This window comes from Canis aureus, chromosome 32 (assembly GCF_053574225.1).
Source record: "Canis aureus isolate CA01 chromosome 32, VMU_Caureus_v.1.0, whole genome shotgun sequence".
NCBI classification, from domain to species: Eukaryota; Metazoa; Chordata; class Mammalia; order Carnivora; family Canidae; genus Canis; species Canis aureus.
This window is the reverse complement of record NC_135642.1, coordinates 12,608,168-12,636,085: the sequence shown is the minus strand read 5'-3', so window position 1 is coordinate 12,636,085 and position 27,918 is coordinate 12,608,168. Positions and strand designations below refer to the sequence as shown.

The following is a 27,918-nucleotide window of genomic DNA, read 5'->3' as shown; positions in this document are numbered from 1 at the left end:
GGAGATGCAATGTACATCTTTTTCTGTGGGAGCCTGTAACTTATGATTCTCTTCTTCTTCTTTTTTTTTTTTTTTATGATTCTCTTCTGTTGAGATTCTTCTTTTAGGGGTCTGTAATTGACAATTCTTCCTGTAATTGACATTAAGTGGTATAGTTGCCCCTTCCAGCCTTCCTTTCTAGCAGCCTGTGTCCACTTTAGTGGTTTCCCTTTATTAATTTTCACAATGGACACAGAAATCCTGAAGAATACAGATTTTTTAAAAAAAATGAAATGGTTTCTGAGTCAATTTAAGCAGAGATCAACTCAAGTTTCAGCCAAATGCTTAAAAGGTGTTATCATTAGAAGAATGAATCTCATTTACATTTTGGAAATGGAAAACCAATTTTTTTTTTTTTTTAGATTTTATTTATTTATTCATGAGACACACACAGAGGCAGAGGCAGAGGCGGAGGGAGAAGCGGGCTCTCTGAGGGGAGCCCCCGGGGGACTCCATCCAAGGACCCTGGGATCACGGCCTGGGCCAAAGGCAGACACTCAACCACTGAGCCGGCAACCCAGAAAACCAATTTTTAACCCTGTTCTTGATTAAGGTGCTACAGATCATGTAAGGTTTAAGGTTTTTTTTAGTGCTGGGGTTTGCATCTATTTTATGAATTTTTAAGCGCCAACCGGCAGGAGCTGGCCCTCGAGTCGGGGATCTCGAGCAGGTAACCACCAATTCACCTGCTGCAATCTGAAGTGCCAAACGGGCCACTATCTTGTGCTCAGTAATCGAGTCGAGTAAAAATGCACAAATAAATCAAGTCGAAATCAAATAAAGTCTGAGTTCTGACAGTGTGTCAAGGAAAGGTGGGGAGCAGGTGGGGTTGTCCAGATCGATCACGCGTTGGTCTAGGCACAGGCGACGGTAGACGCAAACGGAGACAGACATTCGGGAACTGCAGAAAAACTGGTGTGACTGGAGGGAAATGGAACCTCATCTGGCCAGACAAGGTGCTGCGGGAGCCTCCGACCTGGTCTCCCCGGCTCCTCCTCCCCACCTCCCTTTCCCGTTCCTCGGTTCCCCTCTCCCGCTCCCTGCCGGCACCGCCCCTCGGCAAGAGCGTGGGCGGAAATGGGGCCTTGCAGGTCATCTCTCCGCGCCTACCTAAGGGCGCGCCGGGCTGCTGGCGCCGCTTGATGACGTCACGGTCATTGACAGCGTGCGGCGGCGGCCGCGGTGGCTGCTACCCGGGCTGGGGGCGGCCGGGTAAGGGTCTGAGTCGACCTGCCCGGCCAGGGCGTCCTCCGGGGGCGCGGGAGGTGGCCCAGGGCTTGCAGCCGGGGCCGGGGGGGCCGTGTGCAGAGCCGTGGGGTTGGGGGAGGGAGTTAGGAGGCCCAGAAACCTGACTCTGAGAGGAGGGCGGCGGGTGTGCTGGAGGGGAGGCCCGGCAGTCGGGCACCGGGGTCTGGCGGCAACCTCCGGGCCGGGATTGGGGTGAGGGTAGTCGGGGCCTCGGGAGCTTGGGGCTGGGAGGAGCGCGCTCACGAGTCTCTCTCCCCCTGGCCCCGGTGCCTCGCGCGGCTGCAGGTGCAGCATGTCTAGACTGGGGGTCCTGGGCGGCGCCCAGGCCGGGCTGGGACTGTTGCTGGGCACCGCCGCGGGCCTTGGATTCCTGTGTGCCCTTTACAGCCAGCGGTGGAAACGGAGCCAGCGCCACGGCCACAACCAGAGCCTCCCTAATTCCCTGGACTACGCGCAGACCTCAGAGCCAGGACGCCAGGGTACGAGCCAGTCTCCTGAGACCAAAGTCATGGCTGACGGATAGGCCTAGGGTCCGGGCTGCCTTGAGAAGAGCCTGTGGGACAGGAAACGGAGGGGGGTGGGTACCTGAGGGTTTCACCTTTTTGTAAAGCTTACTGAAAAGGCAAGCAGTCTTCCTCTTCTGTACTTTTTCCTATAATTGCAGGAAAAGGCTTGTGAAAAGGCTGTTTAGTGTCACTTTTAGTTCAGGCCACGTTTTAAAGGTACTTAGTGTTGGGTGAGGTGTTTAATAAGTAGAGAAAGTCCAAAATAAGGCAAAAGGGAAAACTAACCTCAGGGGAATTAAGCCTTAAGGCTTACGTGTTCAATTATGTGTTGGAATTTGAAAGGAACTTGGAGACTATCCAAGTTTTGTTTTGGTTTTGGTTTTTTTTTTTTAATCCTTTTTAGGAGAAAATCGAGATTCAAAAAGATTATGTAACTTTACCCAGGTTGTCACAGAGCCATTAAGTGGTAGGATTGGGCCTGGTCACCTGGTCCTGTGGACTTCCAGGGCATGGATGTGGGGTGCATATACAGTAGAAGCTTACTGTTGCTGGAAGCCAGCCACAGCTGAAATAGGTAGTGCTTTTGTCACTTTGACCTTAAGTCATTTGAGCAAGGTATCTAGGGCTGGTTCAAACCACTCTCAGGTGTGTGTAATAGAGGAGCATTGCGGTCACCTCATCCCACGTTAATTGGGAATGAGTGTTTTCTCTGATTACCAAATGCCAGATGGGTTGGAAAAGTTAGCTTTAGAAGAGTCTCCAAAGAGCTATCAATTTAGATTGCAACTGTTTGTCCACATTTTATAACCTACTGGTAACCTAGTAAATGTGCTTGTCTTTCCTTTTCCTTGTGGTTTGTAATTTCTTGGCAGTAGATGTTTGGAAAATGTGGGCCAGGTTCCCAGAGATTTCTTTTTTTTAAGTTTCGTTTAAGTGATCTCTATACCTGACATGGAGCCCAAACTCACGACCCCACGATCAAGAGTTGCGTGCTCTACCAACTGAGCCAGCCAGGCCCCCCAGAGATCTTTCTTGCTCTACATTCTTGAATAATGTTGGGTGTGTACTGTAATCCAACCTAGACCCTTAACTAGATTTCCTTGAACGCATTTGTGCTTCCCTGGACTGTGGGTCCTGCCTTCCTGGTTTCTTTATTTTTACATTTTCCAGTAGAGTTGCCTTGGGTAGCTACCAGTTTATTAGCATTTATTGTTGGAATTGACCCGGAGCTCAGATGAGGGCTCAGGAATGGTGTTTTTCCTATGGGGAGTGGATGGGCTTTTCTCAGCATACCTTTTCTCTAAGTGTCTGCTTTCTCCTTGCCTTTCTCGAATGATACTAAATGAAGTCCCTGGGAGGAGCTCAGAGTTTTCCTGGCTCTTCTTTGTGAAGTGAAAGCTCAGAATTTGAGTAAATTCCCTTTAGTTTTGCTGTATAGTTAGTACTGACTGCCTGGTACCTGGGAACTATCCCGGCAGGCCAAGGGTTTGTTTTCCTCTTACAGGGCAGTGCTCTTGGCAAGCATTTTACATTACCTGCTAAAGACCCCAATGTGGAAGGTTCTTGGAACAGAGTGGGCTCTTGTTTAGAAATTGGGATCTTGATTTTTTTCTTTGAGTAGTTACTCGAGACTTACTACCAGGGCGTAGCTGTGAACATAAACTATCTGAGCCTCAAGGGTTTTTGTAAATTGAGCTCCAGTGAGAAGCAAGTGTTCTTAAATTCCAGGTCCAAGGTCTTTCCCTCACCCTGCCTCAGGAGCATCACTGTCTGCTCTCCTTCCTGCAGTGAGGCTTCTCCGAGCAGTCCCAGGGGAAGCGGGAGATGCTGCAGTGCTGCTCAGCCTTCCACGAGAAGGGCAGGAGGAGGTGCTGGACCGCCTGGACTTTGTGCTGACCAGCCTGGTGGCCCTGCGGCGGGAGGTAGAGGAGCTGAGGAGCAGCCTGCAGGGGCTTGCTGGGCAGATTGTTGGGGAGGTCCGGTAAGTGATGCAGCCCTCTGTCCTGCCTTGTTCCTGCCCGCCAACTTTTCCCAGCCCCTAGAGCTTTTTCAACTGGGCTGTGCCCTGGCCTTTGTTGCTGTGTCTAAGGAAGAAGCCAGTTCTATAACTTCTCACACAATCGGCAGGGAAGCTGTGTGCTTGGTACCTTGCCTTCCATAAGTTCCTTGCCGCTTTTGGGCTCTTATGGTCTGTTGTAGCAGCTGAAATGCTTTGTTCTGATTTACCTGGTCTGCCGCTGCAGGCTGGGTCCAGGGAGAAGCCTTTCTTGTTCTCCTGAGGGTAGAAACCCAGGATTTTCTCTGGCTTTGGCCCTTTTTTTTTTTTTTTTTATTAAGATTTTATTTATTTATTCATGATAGTCACAGAGAGAGAGAGGCAGAGACACAGGCAGAGGGAGAAGCAGGCTCCATGCACCGGGAGCCCGACGTGGGATTCAATCCCGGGTCTCCAGGATCGCGCCCTGGGCCAAAGGCAGGCGCCAAACCGCTGCGCCACCCAGGGATCCCCTGGCTTCGGCCCTTTAATGAGCAATAGTAGTAAGACGTTCCCTCATGGGGAGGGGAAAGACAGACTGTCTGGGGCCCAATAGCACCATCTCCAAAGGGGCCTGCCTTTCAGATCTCATATGGAAGAGACCCAAAGAGTGGCTCGGCGGCGAAGGTTCCCATTTGCCCGGGAGAGGAGTGACTCAACTGGGTCCAGCTCTGTCTACTTCACGGCCACCTCCGGAGCCACGTTCACAGATGCCGAGAGCGAAGGCGGGTGAGTCATTTCTCTTTTAAGCACTTGTGGCTTCAACCAGGTTATGTTTTGTAAAAGTACTATTTACCTATGGAAAATTCACACTGAGCTGCTATAAATAATTTTGGGAACATGGTAAAGGTATAAATGAATAAAATAGGGAATTGGTTAAATAAGAAAAACCATCCACCTTATGTCACCCAGGCAAATGAAATGTTAACAGTGCTTATTGTTGCATCTGTCCTTTCCTCTGAGTAGGTTTTTAACACAGTTACTGTAATTCTTATTTGACTATTTTTTTTAAAAGATTTTTTATTTACTCATTTGAGAGAGAGCACAAGTACAAGGGAAGCAGAGGGAGAGGGAACAGCAGACTCCTTGTTGAGCAGGGAGCCCGGTGAGGGGCTTGATCCCAGGACCGGGGATTATGACCTGAGCCGAAGTCGCTTAACTGACCGAACCACCCAGGAGCCCCTGTTTTCATTTCTCCTATAACATTAGTTGGGCATTTGCCTGTACTATCACAAGGACTTTATAAGCATTTTTTAATGACTTTATTTCCTTCAGTCAGTGGCTAAGCCAGGTTTATAGAGCCTTCTAAGCACTAACTGTGCTCCCCTCTCCTAGAAGGTCCTTTCTTCCCACATGGGAGGTTTGCTCATGCTCCCGTGCCTTTACAGGTTGGGAGCTGGCTGTCCTGAGTGCTTGGTAGCTCAGCAGGTCTGACCGTAGGCCTTACCGTGATAACGGGGAACAGCAGCAGGAGTCTTGTGGACAGCCTCCAAATGTGGTCAGACTAAGGACTTTTTGATTTGAAGTCACTAGTACCATTTTGAAACTTTGGTCTCAACCATGGAGTCTGAATGAACATCTTTGTTGTGGTGCCTGATGCTGTCATTGGCAGCTTCTACCCTTGTCTGCTGGTAGCTCTTTGAGGTCTCGAGGCTACCTTTCTTCCTCCCCAAGGAAAAGAGTGGCACAGAGAACAGCCCAGCCTTCTGCTGGGACAGAAGGACTGATTCAGCTATAAACATGCAGGGTGATCTTTGCAGCAGTGGCCGCCTTTAGCAGAAACACCTTATGATATTAACTAAGTTATTTTTCCCCTGTGGCAGACACCTCGCCAAGGACTTTAGAGCCATTTCCTTATCTAATTGCCCTTGGGATCCAATGAAGTAGGTGCTGTTCTTCCTTTTTCTCCGATGGAGACTTTAGGCTTAGCAATGTTTGATGCCTCGCCTAGAGTTATACAGCTATTAAGTACAGGCTCAGGTGGGCTCATCTGCAGGGCTGTGAGGATCTGTGATCTAAGGCATGGCTTGGTTGTGGGGGTGTGGAAAGGCTTTTACAAGAAGACAAGTCCCATGCAACCCTTGAGAGTTCTTCCCAAGCTGCCACAGCTCCCTGCCCAGGGAAGACCCACCTATGGCAGCACAATCTATTCAGTACCTCTTACTCAAAAAATTTCAGCCTCATTTTCTTGTTTGGGACAATACATTCTCCTGCCTCTCCTCATTTGGTTTTCTAAGAAAATTAAGAATATTACTCTCTTTTTCCTTTTTACTGCCACTGGGCATCTGTCCTGGATTTATTAATTGCTCAGACACCTCTTGCAATAAGCCAAGTCTTGGTAAGAGCTTTAGTCCTCCATTTGTGACTACTGTAGTTGAGGTTATCTGATCATTCTTATCTGTATCATCAAGGGCTAGTGGGCGTGGCCCTTTTCAATTACCTAACACTTCTGTTTCCAGAAGGCTGTTAGAGGAGGCAGCAAAAATGGAATTCATATTTGACACGTCTGGACTGAAAAGAAAGAAGGACAAAGTAATGGATAGTAGATCCTGAGATTTGAGTTTTTCTTTTTTTAAAGATTTTTAAAATTTATTTATTCATGAAAGAGAGGCAGAGGGAGAAGCAGGCTCCATGTAGGGAGCCTAATGTGGGACTCATCCCAGGTCTCCAGGATCACACCCTGGGCCGAAGGCGGGGCTAAACTGCTGAGCTACCCGGGCTGCCTGAGACTCAAGTTTTTCTTTTCTTTCTTTCTTTTCTTTTTTTTTTTTTTTTTAAAGATTTTATTTATTTATTTATTTATTTATTTATTTATTTATTTATTTATTAAAAATATTTTATTTATTTATTTAGGATAGTCACAGAGAGAGAGGGAGAGGCAGAGACACAGGCAGAGGGAGAAGCAGGCTCCATGCACCGGGAGCCTGACGTGGGATTCGATCCCGGGTCTCCAGGATCGCGCCCTGGGCCAAAGGCAGGCGCCAAACCGCTGCGCCACCCAGGGATCCCCAGATTTTATTTATTTATTCATGATAGACAGAGGCAGAGACACAGGCAGAGGGAGAAGCAGGCTCCATGCAGGGAGCCCGATGTGGGACTCGATCCCGGGTCTCCAGGATCATACCCTGGGCCAAAGGCAGGCGCCAAACCACTGAGCCACTCAGGGATCCCTGAGACTCAAGTTTTTCTCTGCAACCCGTTGAAGCAGGTCACTTGGGTGGGAAACTAACATTTGTAGGAGGATGGAAAGAAAGAGACGTCATAGCTCTGCCCAAGATCAGGACATAGAACTCAAGGCCTTTAATGATGATTTTAAGAAGTTGTACAAGGGACACCTGGGTGGCTCAGTCAGTTGAGCAACCGATTCTTGATTTTGGCTCAGGTCATGATTTCAGGGTGGTGGGATTGAGCCCCCAGGTCAGACTCTGTCCTCATTAGGGAGTCTGCTTGAGGTACTCACCTTCTCCTTCTGTTCCTTCCCCCAGTTCACACATGTATGTGCTCTCTCTAAAATAAATAAATCTTAAAACAAAAAAAGGTACAAACTTCTGGGAATTGTGAGAGCCAGGGGACTGAACCAGGGAAGCTTGTTTTGCTGCTTAGGGCCTCCCTGGGGCTTTGAGGGTCATAAATGGAAAGACAGGCCTATCAGCCACCTGTATGGGACCAGAGGAACGGTGGTTTTCTTAATTACCAGCAGGCTTAGCCCATGACTGATTGTGGCATGTAGAAGCTGATGGTGGTACATGGTGCAAGACTCTGGTTTAGCTGGCTGCTATCTGGGGCAGTGGCCATGGTGAATAATTCTTTTTGCCATGGTTGGTGCCATATAGGTCAAGGGGGAATTTTGGGAGGAGACCACAAACTATGGAATGGTTTTGAACATACGGGACCAAAGGAGGCGTGCTTCTTTGAGGGATGAAAGGCTGAAAATATTTAATAGCCTATGCCATTGAAAGCTGTATTCCCTTTTTCCTTTTCCAAATAAAATAGCAACTTTGAGCTCCCAGGGGACCAACTGTGGCAGAGGCAGAATCACTGTGTGATTCATGTGGGTCCATGAGCTTGTTCTTTTTTTTTTTTTTTTTTAAAGGTTTTATTTATTTACTCATGAGAGACACACAGAGAGAGGCAGAGACATAGGTAGAGGGAGAAGCAGGCTCCATGTAGGGAGCCCGACGTGGGACTCGATCCTGGGTCTCCAGGACCCGGGCCAAAGGCAGATGCTCAACCGCTGAGCCACCGAGGTGCCTCCATGAGCTTGTTCTTAAACACAGGACCAAACATAGCTTTAGTTCTCTCCTAGTCCAAAACCACCTTATCCTAAAACACCAGCTTCTCCAGCAAGCCTTCTCAGCCAAGGATTGCCAGAAACCTCATTGCCACTCCTTCTTGGCCATTTATCACCTCATTTACATTGCTCTTATCTACCCCACCACTGGGAGTCTCTCAGCCCTGGTTGCCTTTGAATGCTTTAGCTCAGCCCCTCTAAAGGGGCTTAGGAGGAGTCAAAAGAAAGAAAGTTAATTATCAGAAGGGAATATGTGTATAACTGAGTCCTTGATCACTGACTTGTGGGCCCTCCTCAAGGGGTAGAGTAGGGTAGCTCTGGCCTCCGCGGGAGCCATGGGTTCTCTTCCGTTTGTGGGAACAATGTGTTCCAGCCAAGGGCACAGCTCCAAAGAGCCATCTCAAAGGTCCCTCCCAGGCCCTGGCAGATCTCAAAAGCCCCAGGGCATGTTAAAAGGACACCCCTGTCCCTGGTGGATTTCTCCCGGGGCTGGATTGGTGTTCTGAGATGTGTGAGAGCATGGTGTGACTATAGAGACAGCCTTCATACCTGCGGAAGCCCCGGAAGCTCATGGGGGCTGATGTCTGTGCTCATTGAGCAGGTGCTTGCCCACCCGCTGCGTGCCAGCCAGCAGGGTGGCAGATTAGCGAGGCAGCTCCCTGATGTGGGGCTGAGGTGTGATAAGAGCCTCCCTGCCTCACAGGCCCCACCAGCAAAGTCCCTCCTGACCACTCCTCCTGCTCAGCCATGCGAGCTCCCTGGCAGTGCTGGACATCCCTCCTGGCTCAGCTCACTGGAGAGACTATGCTGATACTTATGCTCTAGGAGGGAGAAGAGCAGGGGTCCCTCGCTGGGAGACTCCTGATTTGAATGCCTTATTGGAGGGAGTTCAGCAGGCAATAGTGTCTCCCCTTCTTTCTAGTAATAGGAGATGTGAGACTCTAGCTCTTTATCCAGATAGCCCATTTACCCATCTTGCCTTTGGGCCTGCTGGGCTGAGTAGGAGGCTCTGGTAGACTCTGATTTGATTCTCTCATTTGGGCAGGTTATTGTCCAAGCCTTCAGAATTGGTTGGGAGTCTGTCTAGGCTGCCTCTGTGCGGTCTTGTTCGTCACCACCCAAGTTCATTGTAAATCTGATGCCACTTCTCTTTGTCCCTTTAATTTCAAAAGTTTTTACTGCAGATTGCTAGAGGGGAAAGAAGTTGGATAATATATTTAAAAGTAAGGTGAAGTTAAGGTCAAGTTCCTGTAGTAGCTGTTCCTGGGGCCCTTTTTTAGATGAGTGTGGAAGCTCCTCTGTGAAGCAGCAGCAGGGACTGGGCACTCGGTCTGGTTGCTCACTTGGTACCTTCCAGACGAAGCCTGCCTCCTTGTGTCTGGCTTTCTGGCCTACCACTTGCAGCCAGACTTGATGCTGTTTTGTCCTGCCTTTACTTGTAGGTGCCTCGCTCATTTCTCCTTCAGGCCTGTTTTATGCCAGGCATAGGTATCCTGTCCCTATTTTTCATTCTAGGATGGAGGAAGGCATATCCCTAAATGATCCTAAGGTCTTGCCTGTGCTTCAGAACCTTCTGGCTCTGACTGAATCTGCTTTTCTTTTACTCAAGTCTGGAGGTTTCTCTGGTATCTGCTTCCAGGCCCTAGAAGTCCGACATTGTCCTCTGCTCAGTTTTTGTCTGAGTCAGTTGGCAGTTGGGGAGAGCACCCTAATCAGCCACCGGTGAAAGCCAAGATCCAAGAGAAACGTGGCCTCTTCTTCAGGGAGTGCTGGGGGTTCCAAGAATAGACCTATCCTTGGATAGGTCCGGCTTGTGGCGGCCCCAGAGATACCTTCCCAGGTGGTTCTGTTTGCATCTTCCTCTCCTGAGTGTAGCTGCAAAGTGGCCTTTCCCCTCCCCCAGCAAGTTCCTAAGGTTTCCAGGTGCTTTTCTACTGTGGTTCAGGTTTGGTTGCTGACAGGACAGAGGTGTACCTTGAATTGGGAAAGAAAATGTAGATATTTGGGTTGCCCATGGCCTCAGAGGCTGGCACCCACCCATGTTGTTTCTGGTGGGTGCTTTTGGCTGATAAAGCAAATGTGACTGACAAACCCTTAGCCAGGCTCACATCTACCTCAGATCAGCTCCACCTACATTATGGTTTTTATCTTAAGTATTCCTTTTTTACTTATAAAAATGTATGTTCACTAAAGCAATCATATATGTTAAAAAGTAGAAAAATTTCCTTTAGTTCTTTTATCCTGAGTTCTACATTTTATCCTGAGCAACATTTTGATGCATTCCTTTCTAGGCTGCTGCTTTCTAGCCTTTTTCTTTTTCTGATTATCTAACCAACTTGGTGGTAGCTCAACAGGGGGTTCTCATATTGCCCCCAGCTGGTCACTCTTTCCATCTAGGATCATTTTCCCAGCCCATAGTTCCCATAGGAAGCTTTCTCTCAAGCACTAATTTCTGCCCCTAAGTGGTAGAAATGGTTTTTACATGGCGCTCTGGACAGCAAGCAGCATCATAAGAGCCCTTCTTTGTGGGTGGGAGATAGAGCCTAGAGTCCTGAGGCTAATACTCTCCCTTGACTCTGTCACTTACATTTCTCTGCCACAGTTACACAACAGCCAATGCTGAGTCTGACTATGAGCGGGACTCTGACAGGGAAAGTGATGACGGGGAAGATGAAGTGAGCTGTGAGACTGTGAAGATGGGGAGGAAGGATTCTCTGGACCTGGAAGTGGAGATGGCTTCGGGCCCAGTGGCCAGAGCCCCGGAGACTGGAGGCTTCCCTGGCCTGGACGATGTGCTGCCCCTCCTGCAGCAGGCTGACGAGCTTCACCAGGGCGGCGAGCAGGGCAAGCGGGAGGGCTTCCAGCTGCTGCTCAACAACAAGCTGGTGGTAAGGCTCCAGCTGCCTGTCTGCCCTTATAGCCTCCCAGCCCCCCTGCGAATGGAGGAAGGCCACTGTAGTTTCTAAGCCTGCAAGGTGACATAGGAAGGGAAATGAAGGTGAGGTGACTGGTTCTGCATGTATCCCTCAGGGTTGCACATCCTATTCCAAGTAGGCCATGCACTGCCTCTTGGGGCCTAGGTGTACCGCCTGCCCCAGAGCTTCCTCCCTATGGTCGTCTGCCTCCTATAGAGCTATTGCAAAAGAGCTCTCCTTCTTAGAGTAGAGAGAAATGTAGAAAGAGCTGGAATATTCTTTTCCTCTTTTATTTCCCTTGAGGTAGAACCCAAGCTGCCTGCCCTACTTGAAGTTTCCATCACAAGTGACAAATGTGTAGGTCACTCAACCACAGTTCCCTCTTCTTCTGGTTAACTGCCAGAATTTGTGCTCACCAGCTATAAATGCCCCAGTTAGAATTTTTCCTTTTCTTGGGCATTTTCACATTTTTCACTATCAGCTAGACTTCTCATTGTGCCTCATTTCATCTTGGAGTTGACCTTTCCTCCTCACAGTATCAGGCCAGAATGCCCTCACTCTGAAGGTTATGCAATCTACTGGCTAGAGATGACGCAGCATCAGTTAGCTAACTGCAGGTGCGAGGTCGTGTGGGGGTGGAGTGCTATGCATAAGGCTGGCCTGATGTCAGTTTGTAACACTAGCTTGGAAACTCAAAGGTAGGGCATGGGGAGAAGGCCAGAGCCCCAATTCTCTGCAGCTAAGGAAGAGGGGCCTCATCCATCCCTCTCTGTTTGGTCTGCAGTATGGAAGCCGGCAGGACTTTCTCTGGCGCCTGGCCCGGGCCTATAGTGACATGTGTGAGCTCACAGAAGAGGTGAGCGAGAAGAAGTCGTATGCCTTGAATGGTAAGTGCTGACAGATTCCTGACGGGAAGGTGACTGACTGACTCTAAGCATAGAGCTGGCCCGTGTGTTTGGGGCTCTGGGGAGCCACCAAGATTTAGGCTGTGGGGGCAGTTGTGGCTCATTTACTCACTAGGGACAAACTGGTTCTCAGGGACTTCTTCCTTCTTGAGATAGCAGTCTCTGCTTTCCCTGCACATCGTGATTAATTACAGGTGCAAATGTTTTTAGGGGTAGCCATATCATACTAGCATAATTCTTTGTTCTCACTCCCAAGCTGTAAGAGAGGCCAAAGCCTGCTTTCTTAATCTAATCAAAAAAGAGGTGGTTTTCTTTTCTTTTCTTTTTTTTTTGCTGCTGCTTAGAAATCTGGTTTGAGTTATGGAGGCTGTAAGGCAGGTATTCTCTAAGAATATGAGTAGAGTGTGTTTGGTGAATGCCTACAAGAAGCAGTTTGGAAGAATGCTACTAGCTTAGGAGTCCTAGGGATCTACCTAACAACTGTTGCCAAAATCTGTATCCTGGCAGGTAGGGTGCATATGAATTATACCAAACTCAGGGCTTGTCCCTATCTGTCATGTCATGTAGAATCATGGGACTTTGAAAAATCACTGGTTTTGTGGGGAAGATGTGTCCTGCTTAGCCACACACCACAAGTTGGGCACTGTCAGCAGGCTTCGAGGTCTTGTGATTCAGTTAGACATCTAAAGTTAACTATTGGGCAGCCTGAGTGGCTCAGCGGTTTAGCGCCGCCTTCGGCCCAGGGCGTGACCCTGGAGACCCGGGATCGAGTCCCGCGTCAGGCTCCGTGTATGGAGCCTGCTTCTCCCTCTGCCTGTGTCTCTGCCTCTCTCTCTGATTGTCTCTCATGAATAAGTAAATAAGTAAATCTTTAAAAAAAAACAAAAAACTATCCGGGGCGCCTGGGTAGCTTAGTCGGTTAAGCATCTGCCTTCGTTTGGCTCAAGTCATGATCTCAGGGTCCTGGGATCAAGCCCTGCATTGGACTCTCTGCTTGGCGGTGAGTTGGCTTCTCCCTCCCTCCCTCCCTCCCTCCCTCCCTCTGTGATCTCTCTGGATCTCCATCTCTATCAAATAAATAAAACCTTCAAAAGAAAAAAAAAAAAAGATATCCACTTTGGATAATTACTACCTCCTCACTTAGAAACATTGAATCTTTGCTAATGTAGAATGTGACAATACCTCAAGGTCATTGTTTTAAGCATTTGTAGAATTGTCAATAAAGAACAGGCCATCGCTTCTCGGCCTTTTGGCTAAGATCAAGTGAAGAACAGGCCAGTTGAATTGAATGTTTATTGATACAGATCCTCTGAAAGATGATCTCCAAGTTTTAACAGAAGGTGTTACTGTTTGCTTTTTTCTTTTTAAAAATTTCTACATTCCTTTCTAAGTTTCACAGCCCTGTATAAGTCTGCTCCTGCTGTAGGACAGATGGAGTATCGTTAGAGGTCCTCCTAGAATTTCCCTTTTTAGGACCATCCTTCATGGGTCTAAAGGTTTTCATTTTGTTCTCTCAAAGTTGGACTACCACGAGGCAGCCGTTCTGTGGGATCTCAGGTGGGGTATCTTTTCATCCCTCCCAAGTTGGCAGGAAGGTACTCTCAGCTCTTATTTTTCTAGTAAGATCATGCTTTGAAGTGGGTAGAGAAAAATCCACTAAGACCGTGTCCCTCACTGATGGAGCCACATATTGTTTAGAAAGCGGAAATTGAGCTTGGGGTGAGGGGAGAGTTTCTTATCAATCAGCTTGAAAAATATTTATACAACATTATACCATAATTACTATCATTTAAGTATGAGGAAACATTTCACATCAGCCAGCCTATCACCTCAACCCATTACGTTTGCTCCAGCTTCTCCATGTTCCTTTTGAAGTCATCTCCATTTTAATCAAAGGAGAAATCCCATTTCGCAGTGTGTTCCTTTCTCCAGTGTTGTAGGCATGATGTTCCTCAGCTAGAGGAGATCCTTTTCAAGAGCTTTCACGTTTAGGCCTCGATTTATCAGTCTTGGTGCCTAGAAAACTAAGCAAATGTCATCTCTGGTCAGACATTTGCCTCTGTTGAGTTTTGGTCTAGAGCCCTGATTAATGTTCTTAGATCATAGAGTTTTTTGAGAATTTGATCAAAAGTCAAGGTAGTCCTTCTGAATAAAACGCACATGTACCTAAAATTTCATACAACTTCAGAAGGATTCATAGACCTGAAGCATGCTCATAATCCTCTAGGGTAGGGTCTTGTTAGGGACAGTTTGATTGCCATTGGGTTCTTTTATATTTAAAAAGCTGAGGGGTACCTGGTTGGCTCAGGCGGTTAAGCGTTAGACTCTTGGTTTTGGTACAGGTCATGATCTCAGGATTGTGAGGGCAAGTTTCACAGGGGGTTCTGTGCTCAGCATGGAGTCTGCTTGAGATTCTCTCTCCCAACTCCCACTGCTCAAGCACACTCTCTCAAAAGCTTTGAACACATCAGGTAGGTGTTGTTAAAAGGTAGCTGAGCAGCTGATGAGAGAGATAGGAAGATTGAGGTGAAGCAAAAGTTATCCCTGAGAAACTATTTGCAGCTTTCACGCTGTTCAAAATCAAAATTATTCTAAACAAGTTCAGGTTGGGTAGGGTTTGGTAAGAGCTAGAGCAGTCATTCTTGCCACAGTCCCTTGTGGAAGTGTGCCCTTGTTAACTCTGGATCACCTTTGTCCCTACAGGAAAAAAAGAAGCAGAGACTGCCCTGGAGAAGGGGGATGAGAATGCTGAATGTCACCAGTGGTAATAACACTCTGCAGGGTTCTGAAAAGAGCTAGCATGAGTTGAGTGGAAGAGAGCCAATTCTCTGCCAGAAGAAACAAGGAGAGGGAGCTCTGGCCTTTATTACCATATGGCTGGGCCTAACCGAAACCAGGGACACAGGGGAGTTTTCTTTGGAAGGGGCCCTGGAGAGTGAGGCAATGGGGATTTTGGAGATTTTTTGTTGTTGTTGGGGCTTGGAGAAATATGTAGCTTTTTAAGAGTCATCCTAGCTACAAAATTTGTGGATTCTTGGTTTTTCATGGAGGCCGGCATAATTTGTAGCTCCTTTGCCCTGCACAAGCTTTTCTTTCCCCTAACTGCGATCCCTGGCTGGTGGTGGACTTGGCTTCTTTGCTTGGCTTGCATGACTTAAAGTGAATGTGAACTCACCCCCAGGAAGTTTAGTTTATTAGTTTACTAAAACATCAGTCCTGCTTGTTGTCTCATGTGAGGCAAAGTTCTGCCAGCTTCCATGGGTCAAGGCCAAGTTGTGTCCTAGGGCCTTGTTCCAGCACCTCAGAGTTTTAGTGAAAATTCCCCTTTCCACCTCCCCCTTGCTTTCCATATTTCTGTCCTCAGATTGTGTCTGCAAGAGTTTAGAGGCCAGGTCATTCATTGCCACTTCCCTGTGGAATTCCTTTGAGCTCCTAGACTCCCAAGGGTAGAAACTAGTCTCATACTTTATTGGGGAACAGCTGGCTGGATGAAATAATGAACCTCTGGAAGTGTCTGATACAAATGCCCTTGAATATTTAGTGAATATATGAAAAAGCAACATGGGTCTCTAGACACTCATTTGTCAACTGTGCTTCTAGAAACAATGCCGGGGGTGGGGGTGGGTAGTGAAGCTATTGTTTTTGAAGAGCGGAAGATGGGAAGCTGGCTGGCTGTGTTCCCTTGGGAGGGAGTGGAGGACTGAAATCTGAAGCCTTTCTTCCTCTGCTTCTCTTGGCTCCCAAATTAACATGAGAATTTCCTGGAGTATCCCATCCCAATTTATCCTGGAGTACAGCTTCCCAAGGACATGCTTATATGCTTCTTAAGCTAATGAGACCTGCTCAGGAGATAAGAAGCAGTGTACTTAGGTTCCTTACATTTTGATGCTGATTATTAGAGATCTGCTTTTTAAGTTTTTATGACCCCCATTGGCTCTACTCATTCTATGGGGGAAATGGGTGGAGACTTAGACTGAAGCATTGCCTAAATGTTAAGTATGAGAAATTTACTGTGGTGGATCTACTTTTTGTACCTGGCATACTTTGGAGGATTATGAGACTACCAGTGTTTGCCAAAGAATATTGGGACCACAGATCTGTGAAAAAGAGGAATTTTTATACATATGGAAATGCTATTTTCAGCTGTAGAGTGGGAAAGGGACAGTGGATGGGAAGCCCGTTCCTTGTCTCTGAGCTTGCTGCGGCTTTCCCCCTTAGGTATGCAGTGCTTTGTGGTCAGCTGGCTGAGCATGAGAGCATCCAGAGGCGCATCCAGAGTGGCTTTAGCTTCAAGGTGAGGAAAGGCTTCTTTTCCTTCCCTTGTGCTGCTCTTTCCTAGCTCCTTGCAAAGGGTGTTCCTACAGTCTCTATGACTTGCTCTTCTTCCCTTAGCAATTCTGATGTATATTTACATTTTTCCTCTCAGGAGCATATAGAAAAAGCCATTGCTCTCCAGCCAGAAAACCCTATGGCTCACTTTCTCCTTGGCAGGTGGTGCTACCAGGTAAGCTCAATTTCAGGGCCTGACATTGGGGTTTTAAGAGTCCTGTTAACAGGGATCTTGCAGTGAAAACCTGGGAGCAAGATCCTCAGCCTGGTCTGGCTCAAGAGCCGTTTCCTCTGAATGGTGCTATTACTGGTGACTTGACCAGACCTCTTTGACCCTGTTTTCATATTTGATGTTCTTAAAGATACTAAATTTTTTATTCATGGGGCATCTGGGTAGTTCAATTGGTTAAATGCTCGACTCTTGGTTTTTGCTCAGGTCATGATTTCAGGGTTGAGAGGTGGAACCCATATCAGGCTCTACACTCAGTGAGGAGCCTGCTTGAGATTGTCTCTCTCCCTCTGCCCCCCTCCTCCCCAGCTTGCACTCTCTCTCAAAAAAACTTTTTATTCATTTTGATGTTTTGTGGCAGGTCTCTCACCTGAGCTGGCTTGAAAAAAAAACTGCTACAGCCTTGTTTGAAAGCCCTCTCAGTGCCACTGTAGAGGATGCCCTCCAAAGTTTCCTAAAGGTATCAGGAGGGGAGGGATTTCTTTCTGGTAGGGGGCAATTTTATGCTTGCCTGTTCTATGGGAAAATCAGAACCACCTGGACAGGATATAAATATAGAATCCCCTGGATCTAGACTGGAAAGTTCTATTTAATAAACTTCAGCCTAACTTAAATTTGGCAATTCCCTAACTGAAATGCCTTCCTCCCTTTTCTAGGCTGAAGAACTACAGCCAGGATTTTCCAAAGCAGGGAGGGTATATATTTCCAAGGTAAACTCACCTGCCTTTTGCAACATAGATGAAAGTCCAGTCTCCTGGTGGTGTTTCTCCCAGGTTTTCACTGTTGTCTCTTTTCAGTGCTACAGAGAACTAGGGAAAAACTCTGAAGCTAGACAGTGGTTGGAGTTAGCCCTGGAGCTGCCAGATATCACCAATGAGGTAATACTTTGAAGATTTTTTTTTCTTTTCTTTTCTTTTTTTTTTTTTTTTTTAAGATTTTACTTTTTATTCACGAGAGACATAGAGGCAGAGACACAGGCAGAGAGAGAAGCAGGCTCCTTGCAGGGAGCCCAATCTGGGACTTGATCCTGGAATCACACCCTGAGCCACCCAGGCATCCCTGAAGAGCTTTTCTAATACCAGATTCCATTATTGAATCATGTGACCTATTCAGGAAAGAAAATCTTCCCTTAAGGTCTTATTTCCCTATATAGAGTCTATATTTTTGCATATAGGCTCCTTTGTATATATCTTACCTGGGAAAGGAGGCAGATTCCATAGGCGGCAGGCTATCCTGGGAAAAACAGAGCTCAGAAGGGGGACAGTATCACTGGTTTGGGAAATGCTGGCTTAGATTTTTGAGTACTGTCTTATTTTGTCTCCCTAGGATTCAGCTTTCCAGAAGGACTTGGAAGAATTGAAAGTAATTTTAAGAGAATAGTCACATTTCAGTGACTTGAAGGAACTGCCCTGCTTAGATCATCCGGAATCTAAGACTGCTTAAGTGAGGGTCCTGACTCCCGGGTTTGACCGGTATACATAATCATTCCCCAATTTCTTTCCTGTTGCCCACTGGTTAATTTATTCTAATCCCTTATCTGAAATTGGGGAAGCACTTAAGGCCTGGATTGCTGTAGAAGTGAATTCTTGAAAAATCAAGAGTAGTATACATAGCACTGAAGGCTGCCTTCAGCCTGCTGATGAGGTGGATGAACTTCAAAGAGCTATAGAAACAAAACACAGAACTTGTACTCCCTAATCTTTTCTATTAATATTTAACACCAAAGTATAGAGTTCTAAGGCTGTCTATCTGGGTAAAAGGAAAGGTCAGGGCAGCCCATGGATAGTGCCCTCTTCTCACGTATCATGTGAATTTTAACTATTCCTGGGCCGAGAGGCTGGACGACTTCACTTCCAAAGTCCTGATAGCTTTTGGAAGGACACCAGTGTGTAAGGCTTAGGAGATTGTGGAACAATGTTCTGAGGAGTTGCCTGGAATATATTTTGGTACAAACCTGAAATAAACCAAATTTGATTATATTCCCCTTTCTATGTTTGCCATCAGCTCCTTTCTTGCTTGACATTTCCGTAATTGTTTCCTACTACTGAAACTAATGCAGACAAATAGAAGAAAAATAGCACCAAATAGTTTAAGCTCTTGGGTTAGTTATATGTAAAGCACAAAGAGCTTATTTTAGCCTAACAAGGCCTATTCCACCTAGTTCACGCTTAGGGCCAAAATCTCACCTGATAAATTCCCATCTACAAGAATAATTGAGACAAGTTTATAGGACTCAAGGATTAAAATACTTTTATACAAGAACCAAACTTCTATTCCAGAATCTGCCACTCTGCCTTACTATATACCATTCCAGGTTTGGTTTGTGGTACAGAGATGAAAGAGAAGACCAGAGACAAGGCTGCATCGACTGGGTCTTCCTATCTCCCTACATATAGTATGATCAACAAAGGCAACAGCAGAGATTTTCTAGGCCTCTCTGCCCAGTCCTGGCTGAGAAGCCTTTGAAATTCAAAGAGCTGTTTAAAAGCCATCCTGAGTAGAAGTCCGAAGGGGAGGATCCCAAACCACTAAAGTAGAATAATCTAGACAAGTGTCAAGATTCTACAACACAATTCACAAAAGGCCACTGGAAAGGGCTATTCATCTTGTAATAATCTCTACTAGACCGAATGATAATAAGCTCAATCATGAGTGTATGACTTCACTTTAAAATTTTCAGTTTAGTGCTGCCTTTGGCCGAGGGCATGATCCTGGAGACCCAGGATCGAGTCCCATGTCAGGCTCCCTGCGTGGAGCCTGCTTCTCCCTCTGTGTCTCTCATGAATAAATAAATAAAATCTTAAAAAAAAATTTTTTTTTCAGTTTTAAACCATTAGAAACTGATGACCCAGTGCCAAAAAGTTATTTTATGGCCCTATCTTGAAATATTCAGCTTATACAAAAATAATTCCTATAAACAGCACAAATAACTACTTTATTAGCAGCCCCACACTAAATCTACTTAAAGAGCCTCTGAAATACTTTGAGATTTCAGAATTATCTTGAGTTACTCTTAGTAGTTAAAAAACCAAGCAAGTAGACGGTAACGGACTGATGGCCCAGTAGGCTTGTTCTGTAGCCCTTAACTAAAAACAAACTTTTACCTAAGATAATTCAGGCAAACTAACTTAACCTGCTTCTGATGGAAAGAGTTTTACTGGCAGAAGAAAAAGAACCTGTGAGGAGACCCACTTTCTTTGCCACTTAGGCATTTTAACATTACCCAAACAGAAAAGAATCCAGTCTTCCCAGCTTATGTCTGCAAGAAAACCAAAGATTGGCCAGTAGGTAGCTGTTAGTCCTGAATCAACCCCAAGGCACTATGTCAAAGGTATTCCTTACTTCCCCTGAAATAATTCACATAGAAATTAATACGCTTCAGTCGGAATAAACATTTCAGATCAGTCTGTGACTACTGACCTGTCTCCTGTTAATACCATCAGAAAAGCCGATACAATAACTGTTTTTCCAGAAGCCTTTTTCTGGCAGTCACAACAGGAAGAGGCCTATGAAGAACCCCTGGGAGCAGTCCTCTTCATTAGGCTGCAGCACTTAAGGTTTCTCACAGGACAACCCCCAATGCTTCAGTCTTTGGCATCTCCCACTCCATCTGCATTGATGGCAAACATAGCTTCAGCTTCAGGAAGACAGGGAGAGTCGTAGATTTTGCAGATTCTGGTTTCCCCTCTTCCTTTCCTCAGATACAGCCTGACCCAAAGAGACAGACCAGTTATTATAATTTTAAAATCTTTTTCCTATTCATGGTAGATCTAAACTTCTTCAGACTTAAATACTTCTTAGGACTTTGGGGGAATCTTTCTGTATTCTTTAGGGGTATTTCCAACCTGGAGGAATCCACGCCTACTCTGCCCGCCCGCCCCTTAGTGGATTTTCCATATTGAAACAATTACTTTCTTAATAAGGGAGAGGGATATCCTTCATATTCATTCTTGCATATTTGAGGGCTTTTAATTCCTTTATAAACTAAAAGCAAACATACACACTAACCAGAGCATGACAGTTCTGTCTAGCCAGGGACTCCTGGGTCTAATTATACAAACGTAGCTTTAACTGGTTTTAAATGGAAATGCTGTATCTTCATGTCTACTTTCATTAATATGACATTCCAAGACAAAGTCTCCTATTCCATCACTTTACCTGGTTGTTGAGGCATGAGCAATGATATTTCCTCCAATAGGTTTTTTAGGATCTGCAGCAAACATGGCTGCTCCATCCACTTGGGCTACCACCTGGTTGGTGATTACCACTGCTACACCAAACTGACAGAGAAAGGATAAATGTCATTTTTTTGTGGCCAAAGGACCTTATTGCTGCCACCCCTTTCTCCACAAAGTAATGAATGATTAATATATCTCTTCATATCTGTTATCTTTATGACACTAGGCTCTGACGTTCTGGCCTCCCAGCAAGGCCCCTGAAAATTGGGCATTCTCTGTCCCCATTCCCCAACTTACCTCATCAGCAAGTCGCAGAAGCATCCGCAGAAACCTGGCCAAGTGCATCTGCCTGGCAGAAAGCTCCCCTCGACCTGAGTAGTCTGTTCTGTAGAGGGCAGTGGCACTGTCTACAATTAGCAGTGCATACCTATAGGAAACAAGGACTCTATGAAGCCTATTTCGAGCCTGTGTCAGATTGTGCTCCCTTTCTCAGTACCTTAAACTTTCATATTCGTAGTTACACTCATACATAAATGTTTTATTAAAATATTTGTACAGCATTCATGTCTGAGGCACTATATAATAAGTAAAATTTTCAACCAGTTCAAGAGAATTACGGCTTCATTTCTTAGTGACTTGACCCGAACCCCAACACAACAGTGTCAGACTAAGAAGGACCAAAACTTAAATCTTCCCATTTCTTTCTTTCTTTCTCTCTCTTTTCTCTTTCTTTCTTTTTTTTTTTTTTGGTAAATTTATTTGACAGAGCACAAGCAGGGGAAGTGGGAGAGGGAAAAGTAGACTCCCTGCTGAGTAGGGAGCTGGATCCAGAGCTCAATCCCAGGACTCCAGGAGCATGACCTGAGCTGAAGGCAGGCACTTAACCAACTGAGCCACCCACGCACCCCCTTAATCTTCCCATTTCTAATTCAAGTTATCAATTTGGCCAAATAGTCTACATAAGACTTAGGGTTAAGGGCTCTAGGCCATATTCAGTGTCTTCTACTGAGCACATACCTAGATTCTACCATCATGGCTGATGCTTGATAAAGGAGCTGGGTCTGGTGGTCTGTGTTGAACCCTCGAGCATATGCTACATTATCCAGGACATCACTGCCAGAGAGGCCATATCTAGAAGAAAATACAGAACATTTTTAGACTGTAATGAAAACTCAGGCAGACTGGAAATTATTCTCTAGCAAAGAGATTGCTTGATTAGGTAAGAATTGTTAAGGCTAAAGAATACTAATTCCCGGGGCACCTGGGTGGCTCAGCGGTTGAGCATCTACCTTGGGCCCAGGGCGTGATCCCAGTCTTGGGATCGAGTCCCACATCGAGTTCCTTACATGGAGCCTGCTTCTCCCTCTATGTCTTTCATGAATAAATAAATAAAATCTTAAAAAAAAAAACAAAAACTAATTCCCTTTTTTAAAATATATTTTTTAAAATTTTTTTTATTTATTTATGATAGTCAGAGAGAGAGAGAGGCAGAGACACAGGCAGAGGGAGAAGCAGGCTCCATCCACCGGGAGCCCGACGTGGGATTCGATCCCGGGTCTCCAGGATCGCGCCCTGGGCCAAAGGCAGGCGCCAAACCGCTGCGCCACCCAGGGATCCCCTAATTCCCTTTCTATTAGAAGTCCAGGCAAACTAGAGAGATGTCAGCAGCAACTGCTTTGGAGTAGATCTACTGAGCAGGACTTCAGAATAAATCAAATTTAGTCTTTGAGGACTCCTGAGCAAAAACAAATTTCCAAATATAATGTTTCAAATGTTCTCCTGGAAAATCCAAGACAGTAAGATGGAACTGAAACAAAAATAATGAATCATCAATTAAATTCATATAAACTACTTTTAGGAATAAAACTTTTTTTTTTTTTTTTTTTAAGAGGGAGGTGGAGGGGGATCCCTGGGTGGCTCAGTGGTTTGGCGCCTGCCTTTGGCCCAGGGCGCAATACTGGAGTCCCAGGACCAAGTTCCGCGTTGGGCTCCCGGCATGGAGCCCATTTCTCCCTCTGCCTGTGTTTCTGCCTCTCTCTCTATGTCTATCATGAATAAATAAGTAAAATCTTAAAAAAAAAAAAAAAAAAAAAGAGGGAGGTGGGGAAGGGTAGAGGGAGAGAATCTTAAGCAGGCTCTACACCCAGCACAGAGCTGGACTCAAGGCTCGATCTCACAACCCTGAGATCATGACTTGAGCTGAAATCATGAGTCAGATGCCAAAGGCAGATGCTCAACCGCATGAGCCACCCAGGCACCCCTAGGAATAAAACTTTCTATACAAGGACTAGGGATGCCTGAGTGGCTCAGCAGTTGAGCATCTGCCTTTGGCTCAGGGTGTGGTCCCAGAGTCCCGTGATCGAGTCCCACATCAGGCTTCCTGCATGGAGCTTGCTTCTCCCTCTGCCTGTGTCTCTGCACTGTTTTCCTCCACCCCGTGTCTCATGAGTAAAATGAATAAATAAAATATTTTAAACAAGGACAAAACCTAGAAGTTCAAAAGAAACAAGTAGATTTCGTTTCTCCTATTCTCCTTTCTTGCTAATAACTAGTTACAGTTAAGACATTATATGACATGTATCCAGTATGGTTAAATAAGTAACACCTTAATTCATATTATACCTCAATCATTTTTTCCTTTGCATTAAAAAAAAAAAAGGCAAAATAGGGGCACCTGGGTAGCTCAGAGACCAACGATTTTGGCTCAGGTCATGATTTCAGGGGGGTGTGATCAGACTGCATATGGCTCCATGCTGATCATGGCCTCTGCTTGGAAATCTCTCTCTCCCACTCCCTCAGTACCCCCTACATACCTCTCTCCCCCTCTCTCTCAAAAGGTAAATAAGGTATTTCTTACTTAAAAAAAAATAATCTAAAATAAATAAATAAATAAATAAATAATCTATTTTTTTTTCCACCTTTGTAACAGCTACCTAAGACATGAATGCTCAACGTGGTATGAGGAGGACAATTTTTATTCTCATTAAATATACCATAATGGGGTTTTCTTAAAGATTCATTTATTTTAGGAAGAGGGAGAGCAGGGAGGGGAGGGGCAAAGGGGGAGGGAGAGAGAATCTCAAGCAGATTCAACACTGAGTACAAAGCCCCACACTGGGCTTGATCTCACAATGTTGAGATCATGACCTGAGCTAAAACCAAGAGTGGGACACTCAACTGACTGCATCACCCAGGCACCCCAATGGGGCCCCATTTCCTCAAAGGTATTTTGATTTTATCCATCTATTGAGACACAACTAAACGCCTGCATTTCTACAAAGCTTCTCTGCACTTTTCAAATAGATGTGATTCTCCTCCTCCTGCACTTCAGAAAACTTGCTTTAGGCCTTTTTATGGCATTTGTGAGGAGCTACCTTATTATTCTTTTACTAGCCTACAAATTCCTTGAGGGAAAAGCACATTTTTCAATACCTAAATTCTGAATAAAGCTTTTATCCACAACCCAGAGAATCATCTCACATTCACTTTAACCCAAGTAGTATTTTCATATTAGTGTTACCTAAAATTATTATAGTCCAAAAGTAAAACACTGACTCCCTTATGTTATAGTTTAAAAGAGAATCTATTTAAATAAAATTCAAGGCATTGTAATTCTTTGAAAACCCTAACTTCCTTTGTTTAGATTTCTTTTTTTTAAGATTTTATTTATCTATTTAACACACAGAAAGAGGGAAGAATACAAGCAGGGGCAGCAGGCATAGTAAAGGGAAAAGCAGACACCCCCACTGAGCAGGGAGCCCAACATGGAGCTCGATCTCAGGACCCTGAGATCATGACCTGAGCCAAAGGCAGATGCTTAATTAACCCACTGAGCCACCCAGGCACCCTTATGTTTATGTTTTTATCAGTCTTTGACAGAAGCAGTCTATTCTATGTGGAGACTCTGATATTCAGAAAAGCATGCACTGCATTAAACCTATTCTTCTGAGATTTAGCTTTATTTGTCTTCCTCTGGTTTTTCCTCCCAGAAAGAATAGAAAAACAAAAGAATATTCTATCTAGGAGTTGGAGAGAACACTATAATAAGTTAGCGATCAACATCAAGAGATCCTACTCTCACCAAGTTTATTTTCCACATCATAAAATGGATTCTTCATACTAGGGACAGACTTTGTAGTTTCCTAGACAATTCACCTGCTATTTTTTGCCATCAACAACACAAGTTGAAGTTTACTTTTGGCATTAAGTGGATGGATGACGATAAGTTATAAAGTCTGGGCATGAAGGTAAGGAGATAGACTAAGGATAGTTTTATCTTGGAATCCTGACCAAATAGATTGGGAATAAGGAGATAAAATTTGGGATGCCTGGGTAGCTCAGTGGTTGAGCATCTGCCTTTGGCTCAGGTTGTGATCCCCAGATCCTGGGATTGAGACCTGTAGCATCAGACTCCCCACGGGGAGCCTGCTTCTTCCTCCCCCTCTGCCTATGTCTCTGCCTCTCTGTGTCTCATGAATAAACAAAATCTTAAAAGGAGATGAAATTTTCCATATTTAAATCATGGATGTAAGAAAAAAAATTCAAGAGGCTTAAGTACCGTACCACAAAAGTCTAGATTTGCTCAAGAAACACTGATCCTGGGATGCACCTGGGTGGCTCAGTGGTTGAGCATCTGCCTTCATCTCAGGGCATGATCCTGGGGTCTGGGGATAGAGTCCTGCATTGGGTTCCCCACAGGGAGCCTGCTTCTCCCTCAGTCTATGTCTCTGCCACTCTCTCTCTCTGTGTCTCTCATGAATAAATAAATAAAATTAAAAAAAAAAAAACAGTGTATCATCTACCAGGAAAGGAGATTATCTTTTGCTATCAGAATATGGGTGATTTACTAGGAAAAGAGTTATCCTGGACTTTTGGGTCAGCAGTGTTCACAAAAAACACCATCGGGATCTCTGTGATTACATTCCTGAAATAGCACATGGAATTTTCAATTCCCAAAATGTGGAAAAAGCTGGTTGGAAATAAGTGTCATCATCGCATAGTGTTTCCAGAACTTCCTTAAAAGAATAACCTGTAACACTGGTTTAAAAAAAAAAAAATTCGGGATCCCTGGGTGGCGCAGCGGTTTGGCGCCTGCCTTTGGCCCAGGGCGCGATCCTGGAGACCCGGGATCGAATCCCACATCAGGCTCCCGGTGCATGGAGCCTGCTTCTCCCTCTGCCTATGTCTCTGCCTCTCTCTCTCTCTCTCTGTGACTATCATAAATAAATAAAAATTAAAAAAAAAAAATTAAAAAAAAATAAAAAAAAATAAAAAAAAAAAAATTCCTGGGCCTAATCTAGACTTACTAAATCATGATTTGGGGGGAGGAGGTGTGGTAATTTGTATAGTTAAATACATCAGGTGATTCTTAACATATAAATTTGAAAACCGGCTGTACTACCTCAAGGAGGTTCTGGCATTCTTTCCTAGTATTTAAAAGAGATGGTGACGCTGGGGTGCCTGGGTGGCTCCATTAGTTGAGCATCTGGCTTTTGGTTTTGGCTCAGGTCATGATCTCATGGGTTGTGGGATGGAGCCCCATGTTAGGCTCCGTGCTCAGTGGGGAGACTGCTTGAGATTCTTTCTCTCCCTCTTCTCCTCTCTAAAATAAATAAATCTCAAAAAAAAAAAAAAAAAAGTGGTGACACTGTACCTATCAATTATGGCCATGGTTCTTAAACTTTAGCAAGCACGTGCATCACCTGGAGAGCTTGTTAAAACATTGCTGGACTAGGGACACCTGGGTGGCTCAGCGGACACCTGCGTTCGCCTCAGGGCGTGATCCTGGAGTCCTGGGATCAAGCCCCACATCAGGCTCCCTGCAGGGAGCCTGCTTCTTCCTCTGCCTGTGTCTCTGCCTCTCTCATGAATAAATAAATAAAATCTTTTTTAAAAAAATACTGAATGAGGGGATCCCTGGGTGGCTCAGCGGTTTGGCGCCTGCCTTTGGCCCAGGGTGTGATCCCGGAGTCCTGGGATCGAGTCCCGCGTCGGGCTCTCAGCCTGCTTCTCCCTCTGCCTGTGTCTCTGCCTCTCTCTATCATGAATAAATAAATAAATCTTAAAAAAAAATACTGAATGACCTTTTCCAGGGGTTAGGGATACAGTGAGTGATCAAAACAAAGCCCTGTCTTCAGGATCAACATTCTACTATCTCATCTATCCTATCTGAACACTCAATTATGTTAGTGAGCAAAATTTTAATGATTTTATCAAAAAAACTCATCTACTACAACAATGTACTTAAAAATTAAAAAGTATGATTTCTGTACAAGAACAAAAATAACTTTAGGAAGAAGATACAGTTTAGTATACTCATCATTATAAACCTAAGATCAGGCTGCAAGAAAGAAATTCTTTCTTCCTGATAGATTCTGTAAGCAGATGCAAAGAGCTACAATTATTGTTCCAACCAACTTTTTTTGCCTCAATGGTGTATATTCGATAGCTTATATTCCTCGAATTTTTAACTGGGAAAGATAGTTTCATTATAATTCTAAAACTAAAAAAGAAAATTCTCCTCCAATTAGCCAGGCAAGTTCCAACTTGAGTCTGACATCTCAATATTCAATTAAATTATATTTAACCACTAGGATTCAGGAAAATGTATGGTACAGAACTAAATTATCACATTTGACCCCTAGACAAGGAAAAATATATAAAACAATTTTGAGAGTTTATTTGAAAGATGTATGAGGGGACAGAGAAAATTTTGCATTCTTAACCAGCTTTACTGAGGTATTCTATACGCCATCAAATTGAACTGCTTTAAGTGTACAACTGAATGACTTTTTAGCAATAAAATTTGCATAGTTGTACAACCATCATCACAATCCAATTTTAAAACATTTCCATCATCCCCAAAAGATCTTTCAAATCGATTTGTAGTTACTTTCTATCCCTACTCCTTTCCCCAGGCAACCACTAATCTATAGACTTTATAGATTTTTCCCTTCTGGAAATTTCACATAAATGAAATCATACAATATGAGGTCTTATGTCTAGCTTCTATCATTTAGTATATCTTCTGAGGTTCATCTATGGCATAACATGCAGGGGTACTTCATTCAATTTTATTGTTGAAAAAAAATTTTTATTGTTGAATAGTACTCCACTGTATGCATAAACCAAATTTTGTTTATTCATTCATCAGTTGATGGGACAATGGAGTCATTTCCGGTTTGGGGCTATTATAACAATACTATAAACATCTACATACAAGTCTCTTATGTGGACATGTTTT

At 44.9% G+C, this 27,918-nt stretch overlaps 2 protein-coding genes across 4 annotated transcripts in view; one reads left to right on the top strand and one right to left on the bottom strand.

Moving 5' to 3' along the window:
* The first annotated feature begins 1,117 nt into the window (after positions 1-1,117).
* Positions 1,118-18,483, top strand: RMDN3 (regulator of microtubule dynamics 3). Of its 2 annotated transcripts, none has more exons than XM_077880644.1 (13): positions 1,118-1,251; positions 1,573-1,766; positions 3,582-3,774; positions 4,414-4,557; positions 10,722-11,007; positions 11,819-11,921; positions 14,643-14,703; positions 16,158-16,233; positions 16,366-16,443; positions 16,859-16,957; positions 17,154-17,207; positions 17,295-17,375; positions 17,824-18,483. In XM_077880644.1, exons 2-13 carry the CDS (start codon positions 1,580-1,582, stop codon positions 17,875-17,877), a joined length of 1,416 nt encoding a protein of 471 aa, XP_077736770.1. In that variant the 5' UTR covers positions 1,118-1,251; positions 1,573-1,579; the 3' UTR covers positions 17,878-18,483. The 2 variants fall into 2 exon arrangements, with proteins under 2 accessions (XP_077736770.1, XP_077736771.1); XM_077880645.1 differs by having other exon boundaries at positions 1,204-1,251; positions 1,675-1,766.
* A 1,402-nt stretch (positions 18,484-19,885) lies between these two features.
* Positions 19,886-27,918, bottom strand: part of RAD51 (RAD51 recombinase) — a 35,086-nt gene continuing 27,053 nt past the window's right edge. For both annotated transcript variants that reach the window (XM_077880647.1, XM_077880648.1), the window contains exons 7-10: positions 21,693-21,806; positions 20,973-21,102; positions 20,656-20,777; positions 19,886-20,205 (exon numbers count right to left, since the gene is read on the bottom strand). In XM_077880647.1, the coding sequence (XP_077736773.1) occupies positions 20,082-20,205; positions 20,656-20,777; positions 20,973-21,102; positions 21,693-21,806 (490 nt within the window). In that variant the 3' untranslated portion in view covers positions 19,886-20,081. The remainder of the gene's footprint in view (positions 20,206-20,655; positions 20,778-20,972; positions 21,103-21,692; positions 21,807-27,918) is intronic.